This window comes from Strix aluco, chromosome 4 (genome assembly GCF_031877795.1).
Source record: "Strix aluco isolate bStrAlu1 chromosome 4, bStrAlu1.hap1, whole genome shotgun sequence".
NCBI classification, from domain to species: domain Eukaryota; kingdom Metazoa; phylum Chordata; class Aves; order Strigiformes; family Strigidae; genus Strix; species Strix aluco.
The window spans coordinates 65,188,431-65,214,243 of record NC_133934.1 but is presented as its reverse complement, the minus strand read 5'-3'; the positions used below and the strand labels follow the sequence as shown (position 1 = coordinate 65,214,243).

At 38.7% G+C, this 25,813-nt stretch overlaps 1 protein-coding gene across 5 annotated transcripts in view; it reads left to right on the top strand.

The window, feature by feature from the left end:
• Positions 1-13,176: 13,176 nt before the first annotated feature.
• Positions 13,177-25,813, top strand: part of MTHFD2L (methylenetetrahydrofolate dehydrogenase (NADP+ dependent) 2 like) — a 50,274-nt gene continuing 37,637 nt past the window's right edge. For all 5 annotated transcript variants that reach the window (XR_012623167.1, XR_012623168.1, XM_074823354.1 and 2 more), the window contains exons 1-3: positions 13,177-13,345; positions 21,834-22,018; positions 23,338-23,460. Coding sequence is in view for 3 of the 5 variants with exons in the window: in XM_074823354.1 (XP_074679455.1) it covers positions 13,197-13,345; positions 21,834-22,018; positions 23,338-23,460 (457 nt within the window). In the remaining 2 variants the exon portion in view is untranslated. The remainder of the gene's footprint in view (positions 13,346-21,833; positions 22,019-23,337; positions 23,461-25,813) is intronic.

Here is a 25,813-nt window from a genome sequence, read left to right as displayed (position 1 = left end):
CTCAAGTACAAACAATAAATGAAACCAATTTTTTTATTCCCTCCCAGTGGAGACCAGGGCAACACATGCACTAAATACAGAGCCAGGAACAAAACTGGGGACGTGACAAACAATGCACAAGCCTGCTTTATTGACACAGCACGTATACTCCAAATTCAGGAAAAAAAAAGATGTTATAAATATCTCATGGTTTCAGACACTAGGAATGTATTTCCTTTCTGACTAAGTTCATATAGAGCAAAATAAATCATACTAATATTATTCTTATCTTTACAGCTGCCTAAAACCCTTTGCCTGACATTCACATCAGCTGATACAGCTGCAATTCAAACTGATCTCCTTTGTACTGCTAAAACATAGATGAAAAGAATGGCATAAAAAATCTTGTGTAAGGAAGGGCATAAAAAATCTTGTGTAAGGAGGGGTAAAAGACTTTTTTTCCATATCAGCAAACATTAAGTTTTATCTATATTCAGAATGGTAAAAAAATGTTAAGTCATTTAGGAAAACAGCTAACTCAAACTGTAATGTGAAGGCAGATTTTTTAAAAAGCATTCTTTCTCCCAAGACAGCTTATTTTATACTGGGAACTGTGTAAGACAAGGAACCCTGTGTTGTCATGGCAAGTTTAATCTTTGATGAAGGGGTTCACTGCAGCATGACAGCACCAACACTGCACTGCTTGCATCCCCCTAGAAGGCTACCCTGGAAAGCTGCACTGCGAGAAGCCACAGTGAAGAATGCAGATCTGCAAGGAGCATTTTTTTCTGCCAGCACATCTACCTCCCTTACTGGAAGCCCTCTAGTTAGAAGCTTCTGTGCATGTTAGGGCTTATGCCCCCATAATTATGCTGCTCGAACTGCCTCGTGGTGCAGTTGTGTCTGCCCTTGACTTCTCAAGAAGAAACCGAAAGGATTTTGCAAGCAGCTTTGACAGCCCATTATTCAAAGCTGTGCCACTACCAAAAAGTTGGCAAGGCTGAAGAAGTTGATTTAAAATAATACTACTAGTGTAACCTGAGGTAGATGAAAAGAGCTGCCGTACCTCCTGCTGGCAGAGCTATTGGGCGACACCATTCTCAGTTGCTCCCTGAAATCCAGAAGACTGGCACAGGTTGGAAGGCTGAGGTATGAACCAGGACAGGCACAGCAATGCTGTGTCCCTCTAGCTAATATGGATATGCCAGCCAAGCCCCCCCGGCAATGACACAGCTGGAGCCATCTGCATGAGTGTCGAGGGACAGAGGTCAACTGTTACTGATATTCTTAATTAGCTCAATAAGTGTGACCTGAACATTTTTTTTCTGCAATCCATCAGGAAATTAGAAATAAAATCAAATGGTGAATTCTTATCTAACTAGCTTGTAGGGTAGCTATTCTAAATAAACCCCAGTTTACTGTTGCATCTTAATGGTTTAAACATGTATCACAGACATGCACTGAACAGAGAACTCAGATGTTCAGGGTCAAAGTCATGGATAATGAAACAAACAAGTTTTAAAATATCAAGAAAAGTGTGCCAGTTATAGCGTAGCTGGCTGGTGCTGAACACTACGTGATCGATACCTGCGTTTTTTGGAAATACCCACTGTGGTCAGACTGTGTAAATCAGGTTGGTAATTTCAGAGTGTCTCTAACTCATTCTCAGAAGGCATTTAAAATAAATGTCTCATGTTATAAACAGTTCCCTCCACAAGTAATATTTTTAAACCACACAGAGAATGCACACCCATGTAAATGTGCCTGTTCCTTATTTTTTATGCAAACTTATTAATCTTTATGAATATGAATTCCGCTGAGTTTAGTTAATCTACCCCAACATGCTACCTTGCCCCAAATTTACCATTACCGTTCATATTTCTTAGTGTTGTTGGGCCTCAATTCTGAAAATCCCGGCACTTCATATTTAAGCCCACAAATGGCACCAAATCACATGGTTCACCTTAATAGTACAGATAACTCCTTCCCTGTATAGCAGGAACAGTCTTTAAGGAGTTCAGCCAGTCTCCACAGCAAATTCCCTGTTGTGTTTGATGGATTATTCCCACCCACACAAGCCAGTAACCACAGACAGCAAAAGAAAAGATTCAGATAACTGCTTACATCCAAGTACAGTCAAAATTTGTCAACACCCTTTGTAATAAAAAAAAATTAAAATTTCATAATTCTGTTTTCCACCTCACACCAAAACTCAAATTTAGAACATGATAACATGACTTACGTTCTAACTTTTGCCTCAACAATCATTTCTATCCTTGACATTCATATGTTATAAGTTTGTAGCAGTGACAAAGTATCCTGGCATAAGTTTTACATCATCTCACAAACCTTTCTTCATGCACAGGCAGTAGTTAAGTCAATAGCACTGTATGGTTCACATATTTCAACATCAGCTGTCTATGAAATGGCATCTAATAATACCATGAGATTACAGGCTGCCATTGATTAGGAAATCATTATTTAAACTAAAACCATGACAGTATGTATTCAGAACCACAGCCTTATTACCCTGTCTGCTCACCCTTCACCTACAACACTGAGGTGAGGACAGAGGTACAGTCCTAGAGTACAAAACTGGGTCCTATGAATAACACCAATGTTTTCGAAAAAGCTGTGTCCATCAGTTCTTTCCAAAGTCATAAGAACCATGTGAGAGCTAATATTCAGGCATGTCACTTCAAACCTTGGCTGAAGTGACAAACCCTCTTTAAAATTTAACAGGCACTCTGCATTTTCAACCTACTTCAGAGACAAAATCAGGACTAGATGAGCATTAAGGCAAGTTCCTCCTGCTGAACAGCTAGAAGAGCTACTTTATAGTTCATTCAAAATCAGGCTTCCCTCAATCCAAACACAGCATATCTGACTGACACTGGCAGGAGAGGATATACAGGCAGAGTTGCTTAGGACTACTCCTCTCACAGCATCTTCACTAGATGAAAACACTTCAGCAGTAAAAAGGAAGAACCCACTTCCTCAGCATATTAATATTTGAACATTATTGCACAGAAACATAATCAGAGGACTTTTTCATAATGCCAACAGGGTCACTTCCCTATTCTGTCCCATTTGTCTACTACAAAGTAGATTGATTTATGCACAAAATGTCCAACAGATGTGGTTGTCACACCAACTGCACACACCCTAGGTTAAACAGACATAATGAAACGGAACAGGCCCCATTGCTCTACCTGGACAGTGCCAGTTGCATCATTACTACCTCCACTGAATCCTGATATCTTCATGTGTGGTGTTATGTGGTTATGACAAATAGAATATAGAAACAATTACAAAATAAAATATAGGGTCCTACTCTTTGCGTATCCTGCTATTTACTTATTTCTCATTTGCTTTGCCCTTGAGTGGTTTGCTTGAAAGTATTTGGGGTGTAATACAGATAATTTTTTCCACATGGATTTACTATGATAGGGACTCCACAGGGCATGCCAGAGGGGAACGTCCTCTTAGTTTGTCATGTGAGGGGCAGAAAGGCCCAAAATCCAGCACTTTAAGCTACAGTGACAAATAAGGTTCTCCTGGGAGAGTATTGTGACACTCCTAGGAGATTGGAGAAGGAAGTGCATCCTATTTAGAGCAATGCTACATGAAGGTATCTATACTGAAAAGCCACTACACCAAGTGACCCACATTTAATCTCTTGTGTGTTGATGCCTCAGCAAACAGGCTGGAAACCAAAAGTGGGTGGTTAATCACATAACTTATACATAAGTCATAGCAAAGGATGTTGTAAATATTAGGAGCTTACAAGAGTCTCCTAGGGATAACGTGCAGAGATATGGCAAAAAATCCCAAGACTGTTGGCTAGCTCAGGCAGTCCATGAAACACAAATCACTGGCAGCACAGGAGCAATTCTGGGAAACTACTGCCATGTGACCAGTCTGTTCTTGTCTTCTTTCCTAGAAATAAGTTTTTGGCTACCGTCCAGGACAGGAAACTGGGCTAGATGGATCTTCAGTCTCATCTGGAGTGGCTGCTCTTATGAAAGCCACATGTACTTCACTCTGCAGTCTACCACTATTAGGAGAAATTGGATTTATCCCTTACCCTCCTCATCTCTCTTGTGGAAAACAGGCACATAAATAGGTGGTGACTTACTGCATTGCAACGACAAAGCCCTCTGCATTTTGATGAACCAGGACAGAGCAAACTAAGGTATATGGAAAACTTCCTCCTTCACCAGCACTAGGCAATTGCTGTAGGGAACCAACCTCCATCCCTGACCTCGGCAGTGCCAAAAGACACCCATGGATAGATGGATTCCCTTTCCCTCTTGCCATTCCCTTCCTGCCATTTACAGGTGACCTGAAATGGCTGCTCCCTCTCCACAACCTTGAGAAAGTCCTCCCTGCACTGGCCACCACTCAACAGACTTTGGTGCATCTCCACACATAATAGTTTTCCTCCAGGGGATGGTGTCTATCAGAAACCACTGTCAGCACATTGTCCTGTTGCAACATGTGTGTCTCAGGAATAGCATGGATTCCAGAAAGACCTACATCCAGCTTCACTTGACCAAAGCAGCAGATATTTGCAAAATCCCAAGTCTCCAAGGCAGAATTTTCACTCTCATTACCCAGTGCACACCAAAGACTGGGACTAAAAGACCGACAACTACCAGCTTCCTTCAAGAGCTGAAAGACATAAATTACCTCCTGGAAGAGATGCCTACTTTATATGTTATTTTTGAAAACTGTGGATCAGTGAAGATTGCTACAATTCTTCCCTCCTCTTCTATGTCATGTTTTTCTTCAGACACAAGTTAATCTACTAAAACAGCAATGGAAATACCTTCTTGCGCAACTCTGGATTTTTGCCTCCCACCCAGTTTTCAGCATGGAAGTCTATTGCCCAACAAGAAATGCTAGTAAAACAAGACATATCAAAAGCCTCTTATTTTTTAAAAGTCCTCATGGGACTTAGGACTTTTTATCATTGGTTCTTTGAAATTCTTAAAATGCTAAGCATGAAAAAAGTTAAGCCTGACAGTACCCTAAGAGTTTCACATAGATGCATATAGATAGTCAAATGTACACAGTCACGTTAAGCCTATTGTTGCAACTTAAAACCGGATTTAACCCTTGCAACTATTTTTCTTGCCATAAAAAGTAGAACCGGAAAGAGGGTTTCCATGTAAAGTTCCAGCTTTGAGCAATTAGCATAATAGCCTTTGTGCTGTATTGTAATAAACTTGACAAACTGAACACATTTATAAGATATTTAGAGAAATGTCTAGGAGATTACTTTGTTCTCCATAGCTGCAGACTGTGGAAGTGGAATGCTTTCATGGAGAAATTAGAAACTGTTTACTCTACAAGGGTACTCAAAGATGATGCCTATTACCATCTGAATAACATGTTAGTTGTTTGCAGTGACCTCTGTGGGAAACCAGGAAAATGTCTTGAAAAGTATACTCCATTTAGCATTAAAAATAGAAGAACACCTACTTCAGCAAAGACACAGCCAAGCATCTTGCTCCATGGATACAAGTTCACTATCCTCTTCCACACAGAAAGAGTGCACTAAGAAACTCACTTGCCAAGCTAGCAACAATTATTATGATTATAGGGTTTGGGAGATTTTTTTGCCACTACTATTTGAATAAAGTAGCTGAACACATTTGTCAGTGAAGGTGCTGTATTTCAAGGGGTTTCCACAGTCAGGCTAAAAAAACCCCAAGTTCTTATGCCCTGTGTAGAAATAGCTTTGCACAAAAAATAAATGGCATACAGGTTTTCCATGTGAAACATTTGGTATCATAAATAAAGCTCACCTACTGACTTAAGAGATTTATCCTAAAGATAAATTTGTCCTTATCATTCCTAACTTGCATGTCAGCATAAATTTGACTTTTCACCTCTGCCCAGAATTTCCTTTGTATTCTTACCTGTTAGCAGCACAGCTTCACTTCTCAGTTAAGATGCTGTACTTGGTACCTACATTTGATGCTCCTCTTCAATGGATTGTCGATATCTCCATATATAGTTCTATATACTCTCCATATATACTTCTATAACTTTTATTATATTAGTGACCTTTCAATAAAGTGCTGATTTCCAGTCAGTTTCCAGAATAACTGTTTCTGTAATACCCAGACAATAAACATAATACACCCCATAGCAATTATTTTTATTTCAACAAGCTTGCTAGTCCCATCTTTTTCATTCAATATTACCTTTGAATTCCATCTGTAATTATATCCAAATTAAAGTTGCAAAGTGTCCAGTTTGCACAGCAAGGAAAATATAATTTTGTTAATGAAGTTTTTAAAAACTACGGGGAAAGCAAACAAATTCAGATCCAGAGAAATGCATTCAGCATGGGCTTGCTTTTAAAAGGCCTATTTTTTCTTTGTCAAACTATGTTCATGTAACATACCAGATTTTCCTAACTTTTACCTGCACTTTCATTTTGACCAGCATCTTCTGCTTTCCAGGAACACTGCACTCCTCATCATAAGGGTCTTCTTAAACTAGATTTTTACTACTACACCATCATGTAAAATGAACACTTTTTCTTTCTACACTTAAAACAAATTAGAACATTTTGAGACATTTCTTCATAATTTTTCTCTGGTGCCCTTGTCTCCAAGATACAAGGCCCAAGATCAACTACACATTTTCACAGATTCATTTAAGTGTTTTTTCTGTAATTCCTCTGCTGATCCTAGACAGCTGCCAGCACACAGGCTCTCCAACAGTGACACACCCAAATCCCTTAGACCCTGGATACCAATTTACCAACCCTCATCAGAACATAAAGGTGCCTTCCAAAAAAGAGTGCTCAGAGCAACCTAATGCAAACCTACCTCTGTCTTTCAGCAACCCCAGCCCACCACGGTATTTGTAGCTTTTCCCCAGGTGACTTTTAGCCTTTCACAGCCCTGCTTATAATGTTCAATCAGCTGCTCACCTCAACCATAAATGCCACTATTTGCTCAGAACGAAACACCTCTTCAGCCCCCAAAATGAAAACTTTGGTAGGAACCATCTGTCCTTGCCTGAAAGAAAAAACACAGAACAAAAAGTCAGTGACGGAAAGGTAGAGAATTTCAACTCTCTATTGCACAGAAATTTTGTGCCATAAAAAAACCCGAAACCAGATATGAAGAGATGGGAACTTTGCACCAGTGCACATTACTGCTGCTATGTCTCTAATTCCCCACAAAAAAAGGATGCTGAAATTGTGAAGATGTATAAGGGAATAGCAACTGTAATATGCAGATGACAGCTATTTTGGAACCTACATAATTTTCAGGAAGACTTGGGACAATATACATGTTTTCAATAAAGAAAATGCCACAAGCTTAGAGTCTCATACACAGAATGTTAGCAATACAACAACTTTTCTGAATTTTTAACATGAAAACCATATTGAAAATTGTGAGCTGACTTTATATAATTTCCAGGTTTTTTCAGTTATGTGAATGAACTGGAGAGAAATTACTTTCCAGGGTAGTCTATAAGTGAGGGTTTTACCAAAAAATTTGAGTCATCTAGTGAGTAGATCTATCAAAAACAAAGACAGTCAAAGAACAGTTTTGCAAGTGACAAGAATGAAGATAACTAGTATAGGTTTGCTGGGAACTTCAATGTGGATTTACTTTGTTTTAAACTCCTGAAGACATCTGCTGATTTCAGTAGCAGTGCTGATTGTATCTGCATACCAAAGTAAAAGCAACATAAAATGCTGGTTTTATGTTTTGCTGATGTATGTTATCAGAAAAACAATTCTAGTTTGTGGTTTTCTTTTTTTAACAGAATAAGATTTAACATAAGATCCACGGGAAGATCCCTTTATCAGACATAATTTGTAATGTGTGGTTAAAATATATGCTAAAAGTCTCGGCAATGTTTATAATTCTTAATGATTATTTTAGAATAACCTAAGAGAGAATATAAATGCAATTAAGATATGTCAATCAAGCTTAAGAGAAGCTTTCCCAAGCTGAAAATCCATGTTCCCTGCTGTTGTACCCATAGCAAAGAGCTCAGGCACCAACTAGATACCTCATTTTCACGTGTGCAGCGTTCTAGGAGTCACAGTACTCAAAAAGAGTCATGGCAGAGCAAATAGACCTACTACAAATTTAACTGATCTAAACTTGACTGGGAAATGAGGCACTTCGAGTAGAATCTGCTTAAACTTACAGCACATTTTACATTCCTTGCAATTCAATTAGACTACTTGGTTTGTTTGACTAATAATGAAAAATAATGAAAAAGTCAAAATATTACATACTTATGCAAATGTATTACAGAATTTGGAGCTTGTTACTGTTTAGGAATAGCTGTCACTATTAGTAATAGTAATAGTCATTACTGTCTACCAATGATTTTGTAATAACATAAACTGTTGTTTCATTTAAAATCAAATCAAAATAATTTCCTTGTTTCTCCATGAAAACACGCATTTAAAGGATACAATAATATTTGTGAAAAGCATTATAAATGTTTATTGCTATGGTTAATGATTCCTATTTTATTTACTTTTAAAAAATAATACCAGAACCTTTGCTCCAAATTCAATCCCGTAGCAAATGATAGAATTTTCCTTTTTCACATAAAAAGGTACTTCTGTGGATTCCACTGTAAGGTTCTTCAGCGTGAAATAGTAAGATAGGGTGCAGAGAAAAGAGAAATCTTAATTTAATTTAGTTGTGCTAGAGAAAGCCGAGAAGAAAACACATTCAATATTTAGGACCTCTATAGAATTACAACGCACTGTTACTGAATGACACGATCTACCTAAATCACATCAGTGCTTCCAATACTGTGCTCACTTAGACATTTCAGAGTGAGATCATGTCAGACAATAAATGCTAGTTATTAATCAAAAATGTATCTATCTATAAACTTGAGTGCTACGAAAGCATTGATGTAGCGCCTTGACATCAGTAGAAATGGATGCCAAAATAACTAAGATTAAAAACTCTCATTAAAACAGACTTGGCTGGGTATTTATTTCTTCAGTTCATGCCTTAAAACTGCATATTTGAGCCAAGATTTTTCTAAACAGACAGTGTTGACTGGTAGCCTAAGGACTCCTAATAGTTGCATGAAAAGCACAGGAAAAGTGTTTTTAAGTTTGCCTGTGCTTTGATGTCTATCTTTCTCCTCAAGATCCTAAATATGAATTTCCATGTTGAATCTAGTTCTCTTTCACTTCCTACAGAACCATTTAATATGTGCTTTCCATTTCAGCTGACATCTATGGTGAACAGAACTTGTGCTCCTGTTTGTTTCCCTGCCACCATCATCCAGGAGTGGTCCTAAGGGAAAATACGATATTAAAACGGGTGAAGTGACTGGAGGCTCTTATTTTCTGTTTCAGAATAATGACTACACAGTAATAGATGTAGTTAAGGCCATCGCTAATGATCGTGATGACATTCAAACCGAACTATGGCTTCCCAAATAGTGCATTTCCCAAGACGGCAGCAGGAGGGATCAGTGTAAGGCGAGACTTAACATGTGGGCTGAGTACCTCCTGGTGGCTCGCTTCCCATATGGCATCGCTAACCAGGGAAGGCAAACGCTTGCCTCTATAATTATCCTAATATAGTCACAGACTTTCTGTATAAACACAAGGTGAAGGTACAGTCTGGATCATCAGTGTGCACTTTAAGAGAGTCACGGCCCATGGTAACACACATGCCCGCACAGACACAATCCCAAATGTACTGATGAAGGAAAACCCCTCAGGCTTCAAGCACTGTTCTGGCCTGCCTTCTCTTCCCCCTTGGGAACCAGGGCTTCTGAACAAAAGTTGAGTGAGGTTGGACCAAGGTGCAAAATATGTATCTGTTAAATAAATTGGTAACACATCTTTTTCCTTTTGTGTCTCTTCCAGCTCCAGCAATAGCTGTGACTCTCACTTTTGCTCACATTCCAGAAATTCCCAGCATCCTGCTGCCAGGGCCCAGGTTTTATACACAATTTGTTGCTGTAGAAAGCAGACTCTGCAGCAGGTGCTGAAAGCGCCAGATCGTGGGATCGTGAGCAGAGTTTCTTAAAATACAGTAACATGTTCATCCCAAATACTATGTTCATCCCCAGTACTGGTGTCCTTTAAAAATAGAGGCTGTAGGTGGGGTGGGGGACTGCTAGAAAGTAAAAAAAGGCCAGCAAATCAATTTTCTTAAAATACAAAGCTTCAAAAGGGTAACAAGTTTTTTTTCTTAAACTAAATTTTTCTCATAATAGTTTCTCCCTAAACTAAGATTAATTTTTTCCTTAAACTAAGACTGCAAAACATGAGGTGGTTCACCTGTCTTCTCAACCTCTTTTGCCTCATACAAATGTACACCTTCCAGCAGCTAGGAAGGCAAAACAAAGAAGAAAAAAATGGAGAAGTGGGCAGAAAGACATAATATTCTTCCAGGATATAAAAAGAAATAACAAAATTTTTTTGTAAAGCAACATTTCCTGATACAGTTTTTCAAAAGGTGAGAGAACAACACCTCTTACCAAACAAGCATGTTTGACTTCATCTTCATACACAAATAATTACTAAGAGATCATTTTAAGTTGATGGGATTGTTAATGCCCAAGAGAGTATTTTATAACTAGTCCTTTATAAATAAAAATACTCCAAGTATAACAGACTCTGAAACAACCTGTTAAGGATACCCACCTTCTTCTCAGCTGTCAATGCCTAACTCTGCTTTAACTGTTATGAAAACCAAACTGCATCTTTTCAGCTTTACCCTTTGTACCAATTTCATCAGTGCACTTTTGCGGATCATATGCATACTGTTAATTATTACTGCAGTATTTTCATAAGATTTTCTATATAATGTATTCAGCAGATCTTGCACAATAGTAATGTGTTCACTTTTTGTAGACTATGTTCTGCAAACAGTCATAAATATTGTTATTATAGCACTGGTGAGCCTTCAGATTTGTCTTTTCCAGGAGTGATATGAAAAGACAGTACCTCATTTTGATGTGAACAACCGATATTGGTAGCATTTTTTTATATGTGCATTACTACATGCAGGTTCAAGGTCAAACCGGAGATTGCCAGTATGGGGCAATTTTGTTGGTGTGAAAGTTAATTTTAAATGTTCTGATGTTTTGCTTTTTTAAAAAGTTGTGATATTTAATTTCCAAACTCAAAGGGGATCTAAAACCTAAGCAGTTAACTTAGGTCAAGAAAGGTTTCATCCTCATATTACTGAAAACCTGGTTTTATTTGTCTGTAGGGATCAGTATGAACAGCAGGAATCCAATTGGTACAAAAGGTTAATTTGCATAAAAGATAATGGGTAAGGTTGTTTTTTTTTTTTTAATGTGTTCAGCATCACTGACTGTAAGAATATGCTCACCTACATTTGTTAAACATTTTGTAACTGATGTGCTTTTGAAGTAAAGTAATTCTTCAGTCACAATTTGCATTGCAAACTTCATTGAAAGCCTTTATAATACAGCTGTTTTTTTCTAGTATACTAATTTGGTAGAAAAATCTGTGGTGGACTTTCCATTTGTGGAAAATTTTATCAACAGCAATTCAAAGTTTTCTACTCAAATATACAAACCTTGCAAAAAAAAAAAAAAAGTGGACAACCTTTTTCATCCTAGACAAAAAGAAAATTTTGATGGAATTCTCTTTTCTGTAATACCAATTTTTAGGACTACTGATATTTTTTTCATTTCCCTATCATGTTTTCTGTTATCCTTTTCAGCTTTTCCTTCTTTTAGTATCTTGCCTATTCTTTGTGATATATATATATACCTCCAAGCAACCTACTCCCTTTTTTAGGATTACATGCAATTCATTTTTCCACCACCACATAAAGTGTCAGTCTATCCATATTTGAGCATCTGTTCTTACAGAACAATTAATATGACAGTTCTAAAAAAAATAGCATACAAAAAATGGCTAGATTTTATACAAACAAGCTTAAATAGTCAATTTACATTCATAATCTTCAGTTCTTTAGAAGCTGGATAGGGTCGATTAACATTTGAAGATCTTTGTTCTGTCTTAAAAATCTAATACCTGTTCAGGACTGTAAATTTTCACAGGGCTTCCTATATCCTCACATGTTCATTTTTCTCCGAACAGGATAGTAACAAGAAATAATCATGGGAGTAAGAGTGTATAACTGTGTCAATGAAACTTGGATAAGTGTCCTTTTTTAAAAAAGCTTTATAATTAATGCAGTACGTACATGCTAGACAGGGTGTAAAGTTTGGCGTTGCTACTGTTTATAAAATAAGAAATGGCAACCGAAAGGGAAAGATTTACATAGTACCTATAATACTGGAAGACAGATTCTAGGAAGACAAGTCATTAAAAAACAGTACACACACTGCCTGTGGAAGCGCCTGAATCATGTTCCTTAGGTAAACCATATGCCAGTACCATAGCAGTAAATGGCAGCCTCGGTAATCCGTTGCATCTTTTCAAAGCTTTCGTCACTTCATAAAGGAATTTGCCAGCTGTCAGTACGCTCGGTACTGCAGGTTAGGTTGTCGTTATTACTTTGGCATGCTTTGTATATGCTATTTCCGATCTCCTTTTGTTTTCTTCATCCCCTCTGCACAAAGGATTTTTTCCACGCTTTTTAGTGAAAAATCTGCCATAAAACATGACAGAAATCACTTACATGTGAGTTCTAAGAAAGTCCACGAGACTTCCCCTGGGAAAACACGAAAATGCAGCTGAGAATTACGAAGGGCATCAATGCTTGTCTGCCTAGCTCTGACTCGGTGTCGGCTTTCCCCACACCACATTTTGGCGGGAAGAGAAGTTCATACGAATCAAAGGATGCGAAGGAAGGCCGCCTTTTGCACCATCATCTGCAGAGGTTCCTGCGACCACCCCCGAAGCACTGCAGGGTGGCAGGGGCAGGGGAGAATGGTAGGGGCTGTGCTGCTCGATCTCTCAGCACACAGATGCGCCGGGTTTGCCAGCCCCGGGCATCACGCGGGTGACGGCCTGCCCACAGGGGTGCCTTCCCCAGAGGCGCTGCCGCCGCCCTTTCACTTCTGCCGATCGGCGGATTCATCTCTCCCCCTTCTGGCCGCTCTTCCCGCCACGGCGACCGGCGGCACCTCCGCCCGGCCTTCAGCGACGAGCCCCGCCCCGCCGCGGCCCCGGGCCCGCTACTTGCCCTGGCTCCTCCTCTCGTCGCTTGGTTGCGGCGGCGCTTCCGTCCGTCGGGACCGACATGGCGGCGGCGGCGGCGGCAGCAGCAGCGACCGCCTTCTCCTCCGTGCTGCGCCCGGGCTTGGCGTCGCTGAGGCGATGGCGAGCTCTCTCGCGCCCGGCGTCCCGGGCCGCCTCCAGCACCAGCAGTTCCCCTCGCAGCGCCGCCAGGTACGCCGCGCCGCTCGGGGCATCTTCATCTTCACCTCCTCCTCTACCTCCTCCCGGTGCGGCGGGGAACGTTCGGGGGAGCTGCGGATCGAGCGGGCGCCAACCGCCTGAGGGGAGGAGAGGAGAGGGGACGGGGGGCGGGCCCGGCTCGTCTCCCTCGTCCGTCGCCTCCGGGGTGGCTGCCCCAGGCCCCCGGCTGAGTGGCAGCTCTCCCCGGGAAAGTGGGGCTCTGCGGGGCCTGTGCCAGCCGGTGGGGGTACCGGGAGGGAGGGGGGGCGGGCGGCGGCTCCGGCGGTGCTGTCCGGTGGGTGTTTAAAGGGTGCACTGAAATGGGGGAGCCCTTGCGGTGCGGCCTTCCCGGCCTCCTCCTCCGGGGGAATCGGGCTGTTCTACGTTTGTTTGCACAGAATTACTACGTGTATGTGAATTTTCTGACATCTACGGTTATTTTTGCTGATGGCTAGTATTTTAATCTTTGCCGAAGAATATTACTGCCTGTATGAAGGGACGTGTGATGGTGACAGCCCATCCCATGACATCTCACTGTCCTCAGCAAGGCAGGTGGTGTGATACCGTGGTGCTCCTTTGTTCTTGAATAAATAAATAATTAAACATACAATATTAAAAATAAAACCGATAATAAAATAAATAAACAAAGCCCATGTGGGCACACTGTGTCTCATGTAGCACTGCAGCGGGCAGGGATCTGCCAGTGTTTGCTGAAAGCCTGGATCCCTAGGGTGAGCAGGACGCAGTCCAACACAGCGAGGACGCTGACAATTGTTACCCCGTGTGTTTCATTTAATGTGCTGGCTGCGCTGAGACTCTCGTGTTGGTGTTGCGGCACAGCAACTGCGAGCACTTGTCTGGGTGTGGATGGGAGGGTTTCAGCTCAGCTCTTGCTTGCCAGACTTTTTGTTTATACTGGAGTCGTTTTAAATACTGACCTGAAAGTTTGCTCATTTCAGTAGGTCACAAGTAGCCCACATTGAAAGCATTGTCTTTGCTTTGTGTTTGCAAACATGAAAAGATTAGTAAGCTGTACTGTGACAATTGAAATAAGCATCTGACCTTCTAGATATTCTGTATATCCTGTACAATAGAGGATTCAGTTCTGCCGGTTTTGGCACAGACAGCTGTATTTCTGGAACAGTGCATGCCTACTTCTGTTCTCTGCTGCTAGTAACGTTTTTTTCCAATTCAGCAAAAAGTAGATGCTCCTGCAATAATGATTTTACAGAGGTTTTCATGTGGTATGTATGGGATTGAGAAGATCCCATTGTGATGCCCCATATGATTTTGGGCTTTTAGTGTAGAGGTTGATCTAAAATAGCCGCTGACGTTTCTGTTTCTGTAATGTTCTGCGAGTCACTGGATGCACTAACAAGAAAGATTCAGTATGTGAATTGTTCTGTTGTAAACTCACCCAGGGTTCAGAATAAGAGCATCCATGAGTGAGTAGGATGATAGTGGAACAGGATGGCATAGTAACACGTAATAAATCTGTCATTACACCTGGTCAAGTTTTTCATGTGGTAAAATCTAAAATAATAATTCACTTCTTCATTTCAGTGTCTTGAATAGCTTGCTGCAGTGTAACCTTCCTGTACAGCTGATGCTTTACTTTTTCATGTAGTTCCTGTGTAATATTTCCATCAAAGGACTTAAACCATCTAGATTCTAAACCTGAGAAGCATCAACATATTATAATATTTGCTATTTTTATGTTTGGTAGTTGTGGAAAATTTTCTTGTTGAAAAGACTATGTATACAACTTTCTCAAGTAAAGAAAAGACTTGGAAAAGCATTACAGTGCAACTAAGGAAAATGACAAGGTATTGGAAGTTTCTCCTTAGCTATATATTTAAAACTTGCTTCTTTTTTTTTCTCCTGTGAGAGTTTACTTTTTAACTGGGTGTTTTTGCTGAGACAAAGTTCTGAATGTCAAAATAAATAATACGATAGTATTTACTGAGTTGTATTAATATTTTCTTTTTGATATTTATTTCATGTATGAAATACTAGTTGATGCATAGAAGACAAGTGACAGTTGAATTCAGGAAGTCACAGATGGTTTCAAGGTGACCTTTGTTTTACTTAAATTGTTGCTCGGGAGGTTGCTAGAATTGGAAGGTGAGCTGAATTTAAGTATATTTTATGCAGCAGGTGTGTATGTGTATGCTACTGTTTCATCTTTCCCTGATAAACTCTGAGCACCTTATGTATCACGTCTGGAGAAATGCTCAAAGTTTTAATGGTTGTTGAGTAAATCCAGAGACTTTTAAAATGTGGTATTAATAGATGGTGACTATGTAGCAGAAATCAGGTCCTTGATGAATTTTACTTTGTAAAAATAAAACAGCTATGTTACATAAAAGGGGGTGTTAATGCAACTGTTTTCTTACTTTTGGGAGGGTAATTTCTGGAGTCATGAAGGACAGAATAATCTTGGAAGGAGGAGAACTAGAACCTTCTCCATTTGGAATGCTAAATGACAATACATTGCCACCTGATTTGTTTCCTTTTTAGTATTTGCATTTAAACCCAGGAATGGTTTTTGCTTTTTAGCCACTGACATTTAAACAAGTCTCAGTAACTTCATAGGTAGTAACAAGAATACCATGTTGTTGCTTTGGGTGCAGCTAAAATGTATAGACAGTTGGGTTTTTCTCCAGAAGTGCTGACAGCAGCTATTTCTAAATATGATCTTATTTAAGCAAAGAGTTCTTTTCAAGAAATGGTTGAACTGTGTTATGGGTGGGATGATGATCCTGGGAGTGAGTTTGTGCTTCTAGGATTACTTCTTTTTTTCCATCTTAAAGACTAGCAGAGCGAAGGAGTTGTTTCAGAACTCAACACTCTGCATTTCTTCCATATGCTGTTGGGGTGATATTTTAAAATCCTTAATGTTCTACCATCCATGTGTCTATAAAGTTTCAGCAAGTGTCTCTGAATAAATATGGTGTCTGCTGGCTTTTAGATGTATTCCCCATGTGTTGAATTGTTAAACATTTCTCATGTTTGAGTATGCTGATAAACACAACAACATGCATCTTATTAATATAACAAAACATTAATCATATGTTATTTTACTCCAGCTGTGTAGTTTCTTATAGTAGAGACATGAGTGCAAAACTGGTTTTAGACCATCTCAGAAAGCATGGTGGCTTTTTTTTTTTCCCGAGTGTTGTTCTAGGTGCAGACTTGTTCATCCCCCAGAACATGGTACAGAAAAAACCGCGACTGATCGGACTTGCAGCACTTTGAAAACCAGTCCAATTTTAACATAAAACCAGAATGCTTTATTGTTTTTGCAAATGACTTTGAACTACTTTCATCATGGCAAACTGACTCAACTTATATTAAACATCAATGTTAAATGCATTTGTGTACAGATATACATGGAAAGCTTCAAGCATATGTATTCGCAGAGGATGTTGAAATGTTTTAATTCTTGATGTTCAGGGTAGTCAGGCACAGAAAAAGATTACTGCTGAAGGATGTCAAGCTTTTATTCTCTTAATACCTAATCAAACATATTTTAATCTACTAGGGCTTCTTTTTTTCTTTCTTTTTTTTTTTTCCTCCTTCTTCTCAGGGGAAGTTTCTTTGGAACTAAAATCACACTTCTGTTACACGATAGGTTATACATGTTTCCATGATATACTGAATTTGTACCCTTGTCTTAAAAATCTAGATGAAATTGTAAATGCACTAGAACTAACAGTGATCAAGAGAAATAATAAATACTGCTGTCTTCCTAGAAAATAGAGGTAAATTACCATAACATACTTTGCTTATTTTATGTGTCAAGGAAAGTTCAAGCAACAGAAGTTGATGTAGCCAAATACTAGGTCTAAGAATAAAGCAATTAATTATGGTGATTAAATATAATTATTAAAATCTTCCCTAGGAAGAACAGTATGTTGTGTTGCTGTAATGATGACCAGCTGAGTTAAATCGTCATCAAGACTGAAATAATTAATTTTAGGACATTTCTAGATAGTCTTCACTTGTACCACCTATTGACGTGCTGAGGTTTCAATTTGTGTGACTGAAATGTGTACGGTTAAGTGTAAACACTAAGTATTAGTGTTCTTTTTTTAATTATTATTCAATGAATAGAGCAGCAGAATGGTAATGCAGGAGCAGCTGCTGATTTTCAAATATCTAATCATGTAAAAGAACATAATCTTTATATTCCAAATAATTTAATGTTTGATTTACCCTTGGTTTTCACCTTGGACTTGTAAAAATTTAGGTACTGGCTGATTTAGGGCAAAACTATTTGCTATATATGAAGGTGATGTAAGCTTTCAAATCTATTTGAAAACTTCTGCTAGGAAACATACAAGAAATAATGAACATTTCAACCGAAGTGGTGGTTCTTCGAGTAGCAATATTGACAGCTTGGTTACAGTGGTGGCATTTTCATTACATAGTTAACCTAGTGGATAGGTGGAGTGCTTTTTAATAGCTTGGGACTCACGACAACTGGGACAATTGGTTTCTGAACCATTATAAAAATTGTTAGCTGTCTTCCAAAAATGATTTGCATTAGTGGCATCTGTAACATGACAGGCTCTTTACCTATAACTCTGTAAGATACAAAGCTGGCCTTTCACACTCCTTTCTGATTATTTGGTAATTTTAGTTGCTCTGTGGTTCGTGGTCAGTCTCCAAAGCAAAGGCTGAAAGTTTTACCTAAAGATTTCTTTTTCCTGTACTTTGTCCTCATTGTGATTCTCCTTGAGACCTGGAGTCACTTTCATAAACATTTGCCACAAATGTACATGACATTTACCATCTCCCTTCCCAGCACCTTTAAGTTACGAATGTGAAAAATAGAACTACTTTTGTCATTGATACCTTCCTTAACTTCTTCAAAGTATCCATGTAGCTGTTGGAATGCCAGAAGAGGGTTTTTAAAGTAGGGCCATCCCATAACTTCTTGCTAAGATGTAATTGTACTTGTTTTCTTCCGCGTATGTGAACTCACCTGGAATAATTTTGATCTTCTATACCTCGGCTGCCCCAGAGTATTAATTTTTCAGAGTAGTGTTAACTTGAAACATTTCTGTTTTTCAAGCAAGTTTTTGTCTTTTACAATTGACTTTCACTGAGGCTTGTAGAACTTACTGTTTGTTGTCTTCAGAAAGATCCAGGTGTTGTAGAGCCTTATCACAGTGCCTCCTGACTAGGATATATTACATGCGTTTTGTCCTAGATTATAATGTGTGTGAGGGGCTTTTTCTTTTATTTTTTTGTGTTTATGGTTTTGCATTTTTAGCACTGTTTTTCTGTTAATTTGTTTTGGTTTTGATCCTTGGATGACTGAGAAGACTGAACTTGATGGGGTGAGAATGGTCAGATATGAGGACAGATCTTGAAAACTTAGTGAGTCTGTGGCTAGATTTTAAGGAAGAGACATGCAATTAAAGTTGTTTGCTTAAAGATTAGGAAAACTTATCATTTAGAGTAAGAATAGCATAGAAATGCAATACACATTCAATATAGATTGAAAATATTTTTTGGCCCCAAAATATTAAGTCCTTGTATTCTTAAATGTATATGGCATTGCTATGCAGGTGAGCATTAATTATTTATTTGGCATAATGAGTACGTGGAAAGAAGTGTCTTGTGCCAAAGGCATGTGTAGCTAAAACATAAATAATGAAGATGAGAGGAAGACATCTATGAAAATGAGCACATACAGAGCAGGCCATACAGGAAAAGAATAAAACCACATCTGTTGGCTTAATTATTTTTCTTTATATATATTTAAGTTAAACAGTACAGAAACTTGTATTTGGGAAGTAGCTAAGTCTGGTGTAACATTGTGTAGTTGAGAACTGTCAGTGTTAGGGTAATGGTTGGACTAGATGATCTTCAAGGTCTTTTCCAACCTTGATGATTCTGTGATACTGTGAAGGAAACAAGTTATTAATATTTTTTTGTGTGCTAAGAATGTTTCTAATACTTTGCTTTTTTGACAAACAGTTGGATAAATTGTTCTCAGCAGAGTATGGGTTTTTTTAATACTAGGCACTATGATTTTTAAAAAAAATTTTTTTTTTTTTTAAGTTATAGTGACACCAACAAGATGTCATTATAACTCATCTGGAGTCCTTGCTAAAGTATGTCAGTTAGAAATGGTAGTCATATTGAATTAATTTATTCAATTCAGAGCAGGGGTTACAATCTCTGTGTGTGTATGTGTGTATACATGTAAAGCTCTTCATTTCAGACAAGAGAGTGAAGAATGTTTGCAGAGGGGAAACCCTCTCCTCCTCAGGCTTACTTTCTAGTAAGTAAGATCAAGTAATCAGTCAGCAGTCTTTGGTTAGGAGCTGATGAACCAGGAGCATGTTTTTTCTTACAGTGCCGCATAGTTGTGCTTATTAGGAGAGGAGTGAACTTGTCCACTAGTAACTTTAACTCTGTGTCTGTGTTGGTAGTTTTGCTTCTGGGGAGTTGGTGTTATTTTACTGTATCTTTACAGATAGAATAGTATTTACTTTCTTGTTATAATATCAGATGATTGTGCCAAGAAACACTGTTCACTGTATGTATCATGTTGGGCTTCCTGGAGTTTCTTTGAGAACATGAGAGGTTCAAATAATGAAGGAGGTAGTGTAGATAAAAGCTTGAGCTGTGGTGGAATATGTCCATGGACACATACAAGGTGAGGAGTACCTATGCTTGCTCACAGCGAGCAGACAGACAGGAAGATGGAGAAGACTCCAGAAACAAGAACAACCAAGGTAAGATAAAGCTGACACTTGGAAGATCTGAATGAAATAGTACTTAAGGAAGTGCTGTTCAGTCGAGATGCACTTGATCTATGAGCAGTTAGCTGGTGAGGTGAGTGTGGGAAGTTGATAAGTAACATTAAGAGCTTTACGAGAGAGAGGGTAAGCCTTAATATTATTGTCACCAAAATGTCATTCAAGGGTGGGGGTAGGGCTTGTAAGATTAAATAAGGAATTTGACTTCTGTTCTGTTCTGCCATACCTCTGGAACACTGTTAAGGTTTACCTTGAGTATCATTTGGAATAAACCTGTATTTTAAAATACATTTTGGGGGTTGTCATGTTACTGCTCACAAGTTGTTCATTTTTCTGCAGGGAGTGAGCAGTAATAGAAGTCAGAGAGTTGGGTACTGTTATTTCCAATCCAGAAAAATGTATTTTCAGGTATCTTTCTCTTCCCTCTCTAGCAGAGTCCTCATAGAACAGTTCTTCAGTAACCTAAAATGTAGACTGGATTTCTTCATCTATCAGTCAGATATAGAGGTTAAGTTTGGATGACTTCTTTATGTAAGACCATAGATAGTCTGTGATTTTGGGTGGTCTTGTGGTTGTCCTGTCTTGTGTGGTCATGGTGTCACTGCTGCTGTTCCCCCCCCCACCTTCCTTTTTCCACACCCTTGTGCATTTAGCTTCTTTGATCATGAAGATTTTCTAAGAATGAGTGAAACTGCACAGATTTCTGAAATGAGTAAAATGCAACTTGATCTTTTGTCTGCTTAAAGTTATGGTTTTGAATCTTATGGAATACCATGTTTTAAACCAGATCAGTGATGTAGTTTCTTGCTCTATAGCTTTCTGTCTCTTCCTGCTTTCTCCCCTTTAAGCACCACCACCACCAAGCAATAAAGTTGGAATTTAAAGGCTGCTTCTCTGCTAGAAGAGGAATTAACATCTTAGCATCTGAAAGTTATACATGCCGGAGGTTTCTTGTATGTTGGGGGCAGGGGGGACAGGATTTTCCACATCCTTGTTTGGGGTGATTATCACAGCCATGACAGAGAGAAAGAGCAGGGCTGAGAAGTTCTGGGACAAGTTAAAGGCACAAGACTTTCAGTTTTCCTTTGCTTTTCTACATGGGTAGGGCAATGGTTGTGAGCCCTTCACCCAGGGAGGATGTATGTCTGCTGTAGTGTTGGTTGAGGGGCAAAAGCAGGGAGGGCAGGACAAGCTCCTGAGTTAGTCACCACTGGCTTATATGAGTTAAGTGCTAAGGCGGCTGAGAAATAGTATCATCTAGCCTTGGACAAAAGAGTAGTGTGAATAATCCCATACCAAATAGGTTTTTTTGAAGGAAATTTGGGAAGGGAGGTGGGTAAAAATTCCTTAAACCAGAAAAACTTAAGGGCATAGGAATGTTCTCATGTTCTGATCCCAAATGCAGAAGTTGATAGATATGTTCAACCTGGCTGGCGATGTGTGTTGGGAAGGTGGGGTGTGGCAGGTGAGCTCTTCTTCTGTATGCACTGATGGCACATTCCTGCTCTTCAAATAAGAGAGTGGGGAAGCACTTCTTTCCACAGGTGGATTTGTAGCACGGTAGTGTTTTTCAAAAAATATTTGAAATACTAGCAAATTAACTAATCAATCAGGTATTTAACGTGGTAGATCACACACTTAGAAGTGTCTTGTTGATGAAATTTTAGACCTAAATATTGTGTATCTTTTTGTCTTTATAGTGATGAAGCAACCATTATCTCAGGGACAAAGCTTGCTAAACAAGTTTTGAAAGAAGTTCAAAGGGATGTAGAATCGTGGATATCCTCTGGAAACAAGAGACCTCATCTCACTGTCATATTAGTAGGAGACAATCCAGCTAGTCATATCTATGTCAGAAACAAGATAAAAGCAGCTGCAGCTGTAGGTATGTGTTACGTAATATGATGATCCTTTGGTAAGCACAAGATACTGTTATTTAAAAACAAAAAATAAAAAAAGGGGGACAGACGGACCCCTTTGTGTCTTAATTTAATTTTGCACTGTTTTCTTCCTTCTCTGATGAAATTAAAGAAGTTGCATTGATGTGAAGAAAGTAGCTTTAATGACACATGACTGGTAGATTTAAGTTCAATTTGGTATCTTAAGATGTTGTTAAGAAACAGTTTGCACCCTTAGTGCTAGAAACTGGAAACTAAAGGAAAACATTGGGAAAGGTTTTTGACAGTTAAATGTCTTAACTGGCTTTGAGAGGCTTGGTGAATAACGATAATCAGAGAAAATACATCAGTTTGTAGTTGTTTCTGCAACTTCTGATTATTTTTGAATGTGAAATATTTGCTTAAGAGCTTGCCTCCTCAGTATCTGTTAGATTCCTGCTTTTATATGTGAATTTTTCAGCCCACCTCCAACTGTGGTAGCAAACCCTACTACCCCAGAACTGATGTGAACAGTGATTAAGTAACTAGTTTCACAGGAAGATACTGAGAAAGAGCCTTTTTCTTCATAATGTCAATGATTTCTTCATAATGTCAATCTTCATATGCATCTGCTGTATCTCATGGAATATCTTTCCTGTTGAATGCTTTAGGTCCACAGTAGAGCCAGGCAAGCCAATCTAAAACTAAGGCTTCACAGTTCTGAATATGAAGGGCAAAATTTCAGACATAATGAAATCAAACAGTAAAGCTAAGTGACTGAGTATTCAGGATAAAGCCCAGTCACTACATCTCATCTCCAAGTGAGAGAGGATCATAGCCTAAACAGGGAACTTAAATCTTGTTGCTATCAGTGAAACTGAAATCTTGTGAAGTAACTTGAAAACTTTTATTTTCTAATAACGAGTTTTGTTCCACAGAAGTAGAATAGCTCTCAGATAAAATGCCAGTAGTGCTCGTGTAGCTTTATCTGTTTGGTTTTAGTTGTAATTCTTAAGAACACATTTGTAGAAAAGTTACATGCTTTATTTTCCAAATATTTCTAAACTGTTGTTTAATTTTGGACCTACTGTGCCCAATTATAGATTTTTTTTTTTTTCCCCCTATATGTTTCATTGTGAGATTGTATTTGACATCTAGAAATACAGCATTAAAGACCAGGCAGCGAAAGCAGAACTTTTAGCAGGTCCTACATGGTTATTTAAGACAGTTGTTAATCATCGGACAGATTTTTAGTCAAAATTACTAACATGTCCATAGATAAATTTCCTGATACTAATATATGTCTTCTGGTTTTGGTTTTTATCAGGCATTTCTAGTGAGATCATACTGAGGCCTAAAGATGTTTCTCAGGAAGAACTCTTAGATATGACAGTAAAACTCAACAAGGATTCAACAGTTACTGGTTTATTAGTTCAGCTACCTCTCCCAGGTAGGTGACATCTTTTGTCCCACTCCTCATGTACAGTCAATGTGCGAGGAAAGAGTTTGACAGTTTTGGGTTGCAAGTATATCTTAGTGACATAAGAAGCTCTTGAAAGAGGACATGCACAATGAAGGCTTAGTTGAGATGTTAAAATCTTTGTTGTATACTAGCCTGCAGTTCATTTTAAACCAAAATGCAAACTAAATCATAAGAATCATTTCATATTGTCAACCTTGCCTTTTTTTTTTAAAGTTCAGTCAGAATGCTATTTCAAGGAATTTCCCTCCACACACACACTTTATCCAGTTAATTTCTCTTTTTTTATTTTGTTTTTTAACATGTGGCACTGTTTTGGCTTGAACTCCAAGACCTTTGCCATATTTTCATCTCCTATATCATGCCAAATTATGCTATCTAGCGTATGATGCTGCGGCCTTTTTCCCAGTGATTCAAAGTTTTGCCTTAAACATTTGTTTGTGTTTTCTATGCTGTCCCTAATGTTCCAGGTGAGCTTTGTGTTAAGGTCCTTAAAAGCCTCTACTCTTGTTTGTTATTTCTCTTATCCTAATTTCCAATAAAATTTCAGTAAAATATCACTTGGCAGTAGCTGACAAAATGCTATTTTGGCAGTGATAAAACTTGCAGTTTTCATCTAAATCTATGTAAGTCAACTTAGTTAAACCACTATATGTTTCCTAGTGGGGAGGTGCCTCAATTACTAGAGTCATTGTAATAAGTTGACTGGCATGTTGGGTTTCCCCCGTCTCTGTGTTTCCAAACATTGTCTTTTAACATACATTTATCCTGTATGCTCTGAATGGCAGGAGCTGTCTTTTTGACATGTACAGGCATGATTTCTAGCACTAGCTGGGACTGCAGGGGTTACTGTTTATAAGTGTCTCTGATGATGAAGTTGAAGCTTTGTTTCTAGCTAAGCTCTTCATTTTTTCCACTCTTATTCCTAGTCTTGGTCCTCACTTTCAGACAGTTCTTGCTACCTTTATTTTGTGTTTATGAAACAGCAAAAAATTGGGGCAGGTGCTGACTGTTACAGAGGAAGAGATTCTTTGTTTGTATTTTGAATAAACATCAGCGTTTGTGATTAGCAAGTTTTGCACTTCGTATTATGTGAAAGCTAACTGAAATCGGCCACTTACTGAAATAAGTTGGCCACAAGGTGGAAGTATAACACAGGTAAGAAGAGTGAAGTCTTGGACACCAATGGAGGAACTCTGGCAGCTGATGGAATGTGGTCGGTTTACTCTGAACAAACATCTCTTCCACTAAGAACAGATTAGGGTAACAGGTAATGTAACAAATTTTCATTTCAGTAGTAAGAACTCATGCAAAAGATGGAGCACTAACAGCCTAGGGATGGAGATCTTTGTTACATACTTCAGACAAAAGAAATAGACTCATCCACTGGACTACCAATCCGCTGTTGTGTTCCCCAGAAATGGGAGGTGTCATGTGTCACTTGTCTTGCTTGTGTGGGTACTCGGTAAAATTGTTAGGTACTGCTTGCAGAAATGCATTTTTTTGAGGAGGATATCAGATCATTACAGTCTGGTCTTGAGCTGTCTGCCTTTGTCAATATATAGTTCAACAACAGACTTAAGCCTTGAAACTTAGTGAATTTAAACCTGTTCAACTTCTGAAAAGAAAAAACGCTGAAGATAATTCTAGCTGTGTCAATTCAAATGTCTGATGCTAGTGCACTAAAGTAATTGGTTGAAGATCCCTTTCAAGAACTGCAGTATCTCAAGAACTACATGAAGACAAATTAGCCTTCTTCTAAACTATAAAACTTGTAGTTTGAGGCCTAGCTCTTGCTTGCTTTAGTAAAAACTTTAGAGTAATTTAATCATTAGCAGAACATTTTCAATATTGCATTGTCTTTATAGTAAAGTTAAATATGCAAGTTATCATGAACTGAAAATGTTCATGAAGTTCTTTCCATAATAGATGTCAGATACAACTGATTACTGAATTATTTTTTTTTCTCCCCAAAGAACTTCAGAAACAGGCAGAAAGCTAAGTGAGCTCATTTTTCAAAATGCTTTTGATTTGCATTGTAGTGTAAGGAAACAAAACCTAGAAGTTGTGAAAACTTTATCAGTGGAGGCTGTTTATTCCAGAGTTGAGGTTGTTATGTGGGGTTCTGGGTTTTTTGTAGTGAACCGCACACAGGTGTGGCTTTTGATCAACATTGGGATAAAAATAGAATCAGAAAATAGCTTTGTTCTCTTTCACTTTTGTGAGCTGGAGCAACTTAACTTTGAGGATTGTCATCTTTGCCTGAGGAAAACTTCCTTTCTATGCACCTTTTGAGTGCATTACTTCTGATGTGGTAATGGTT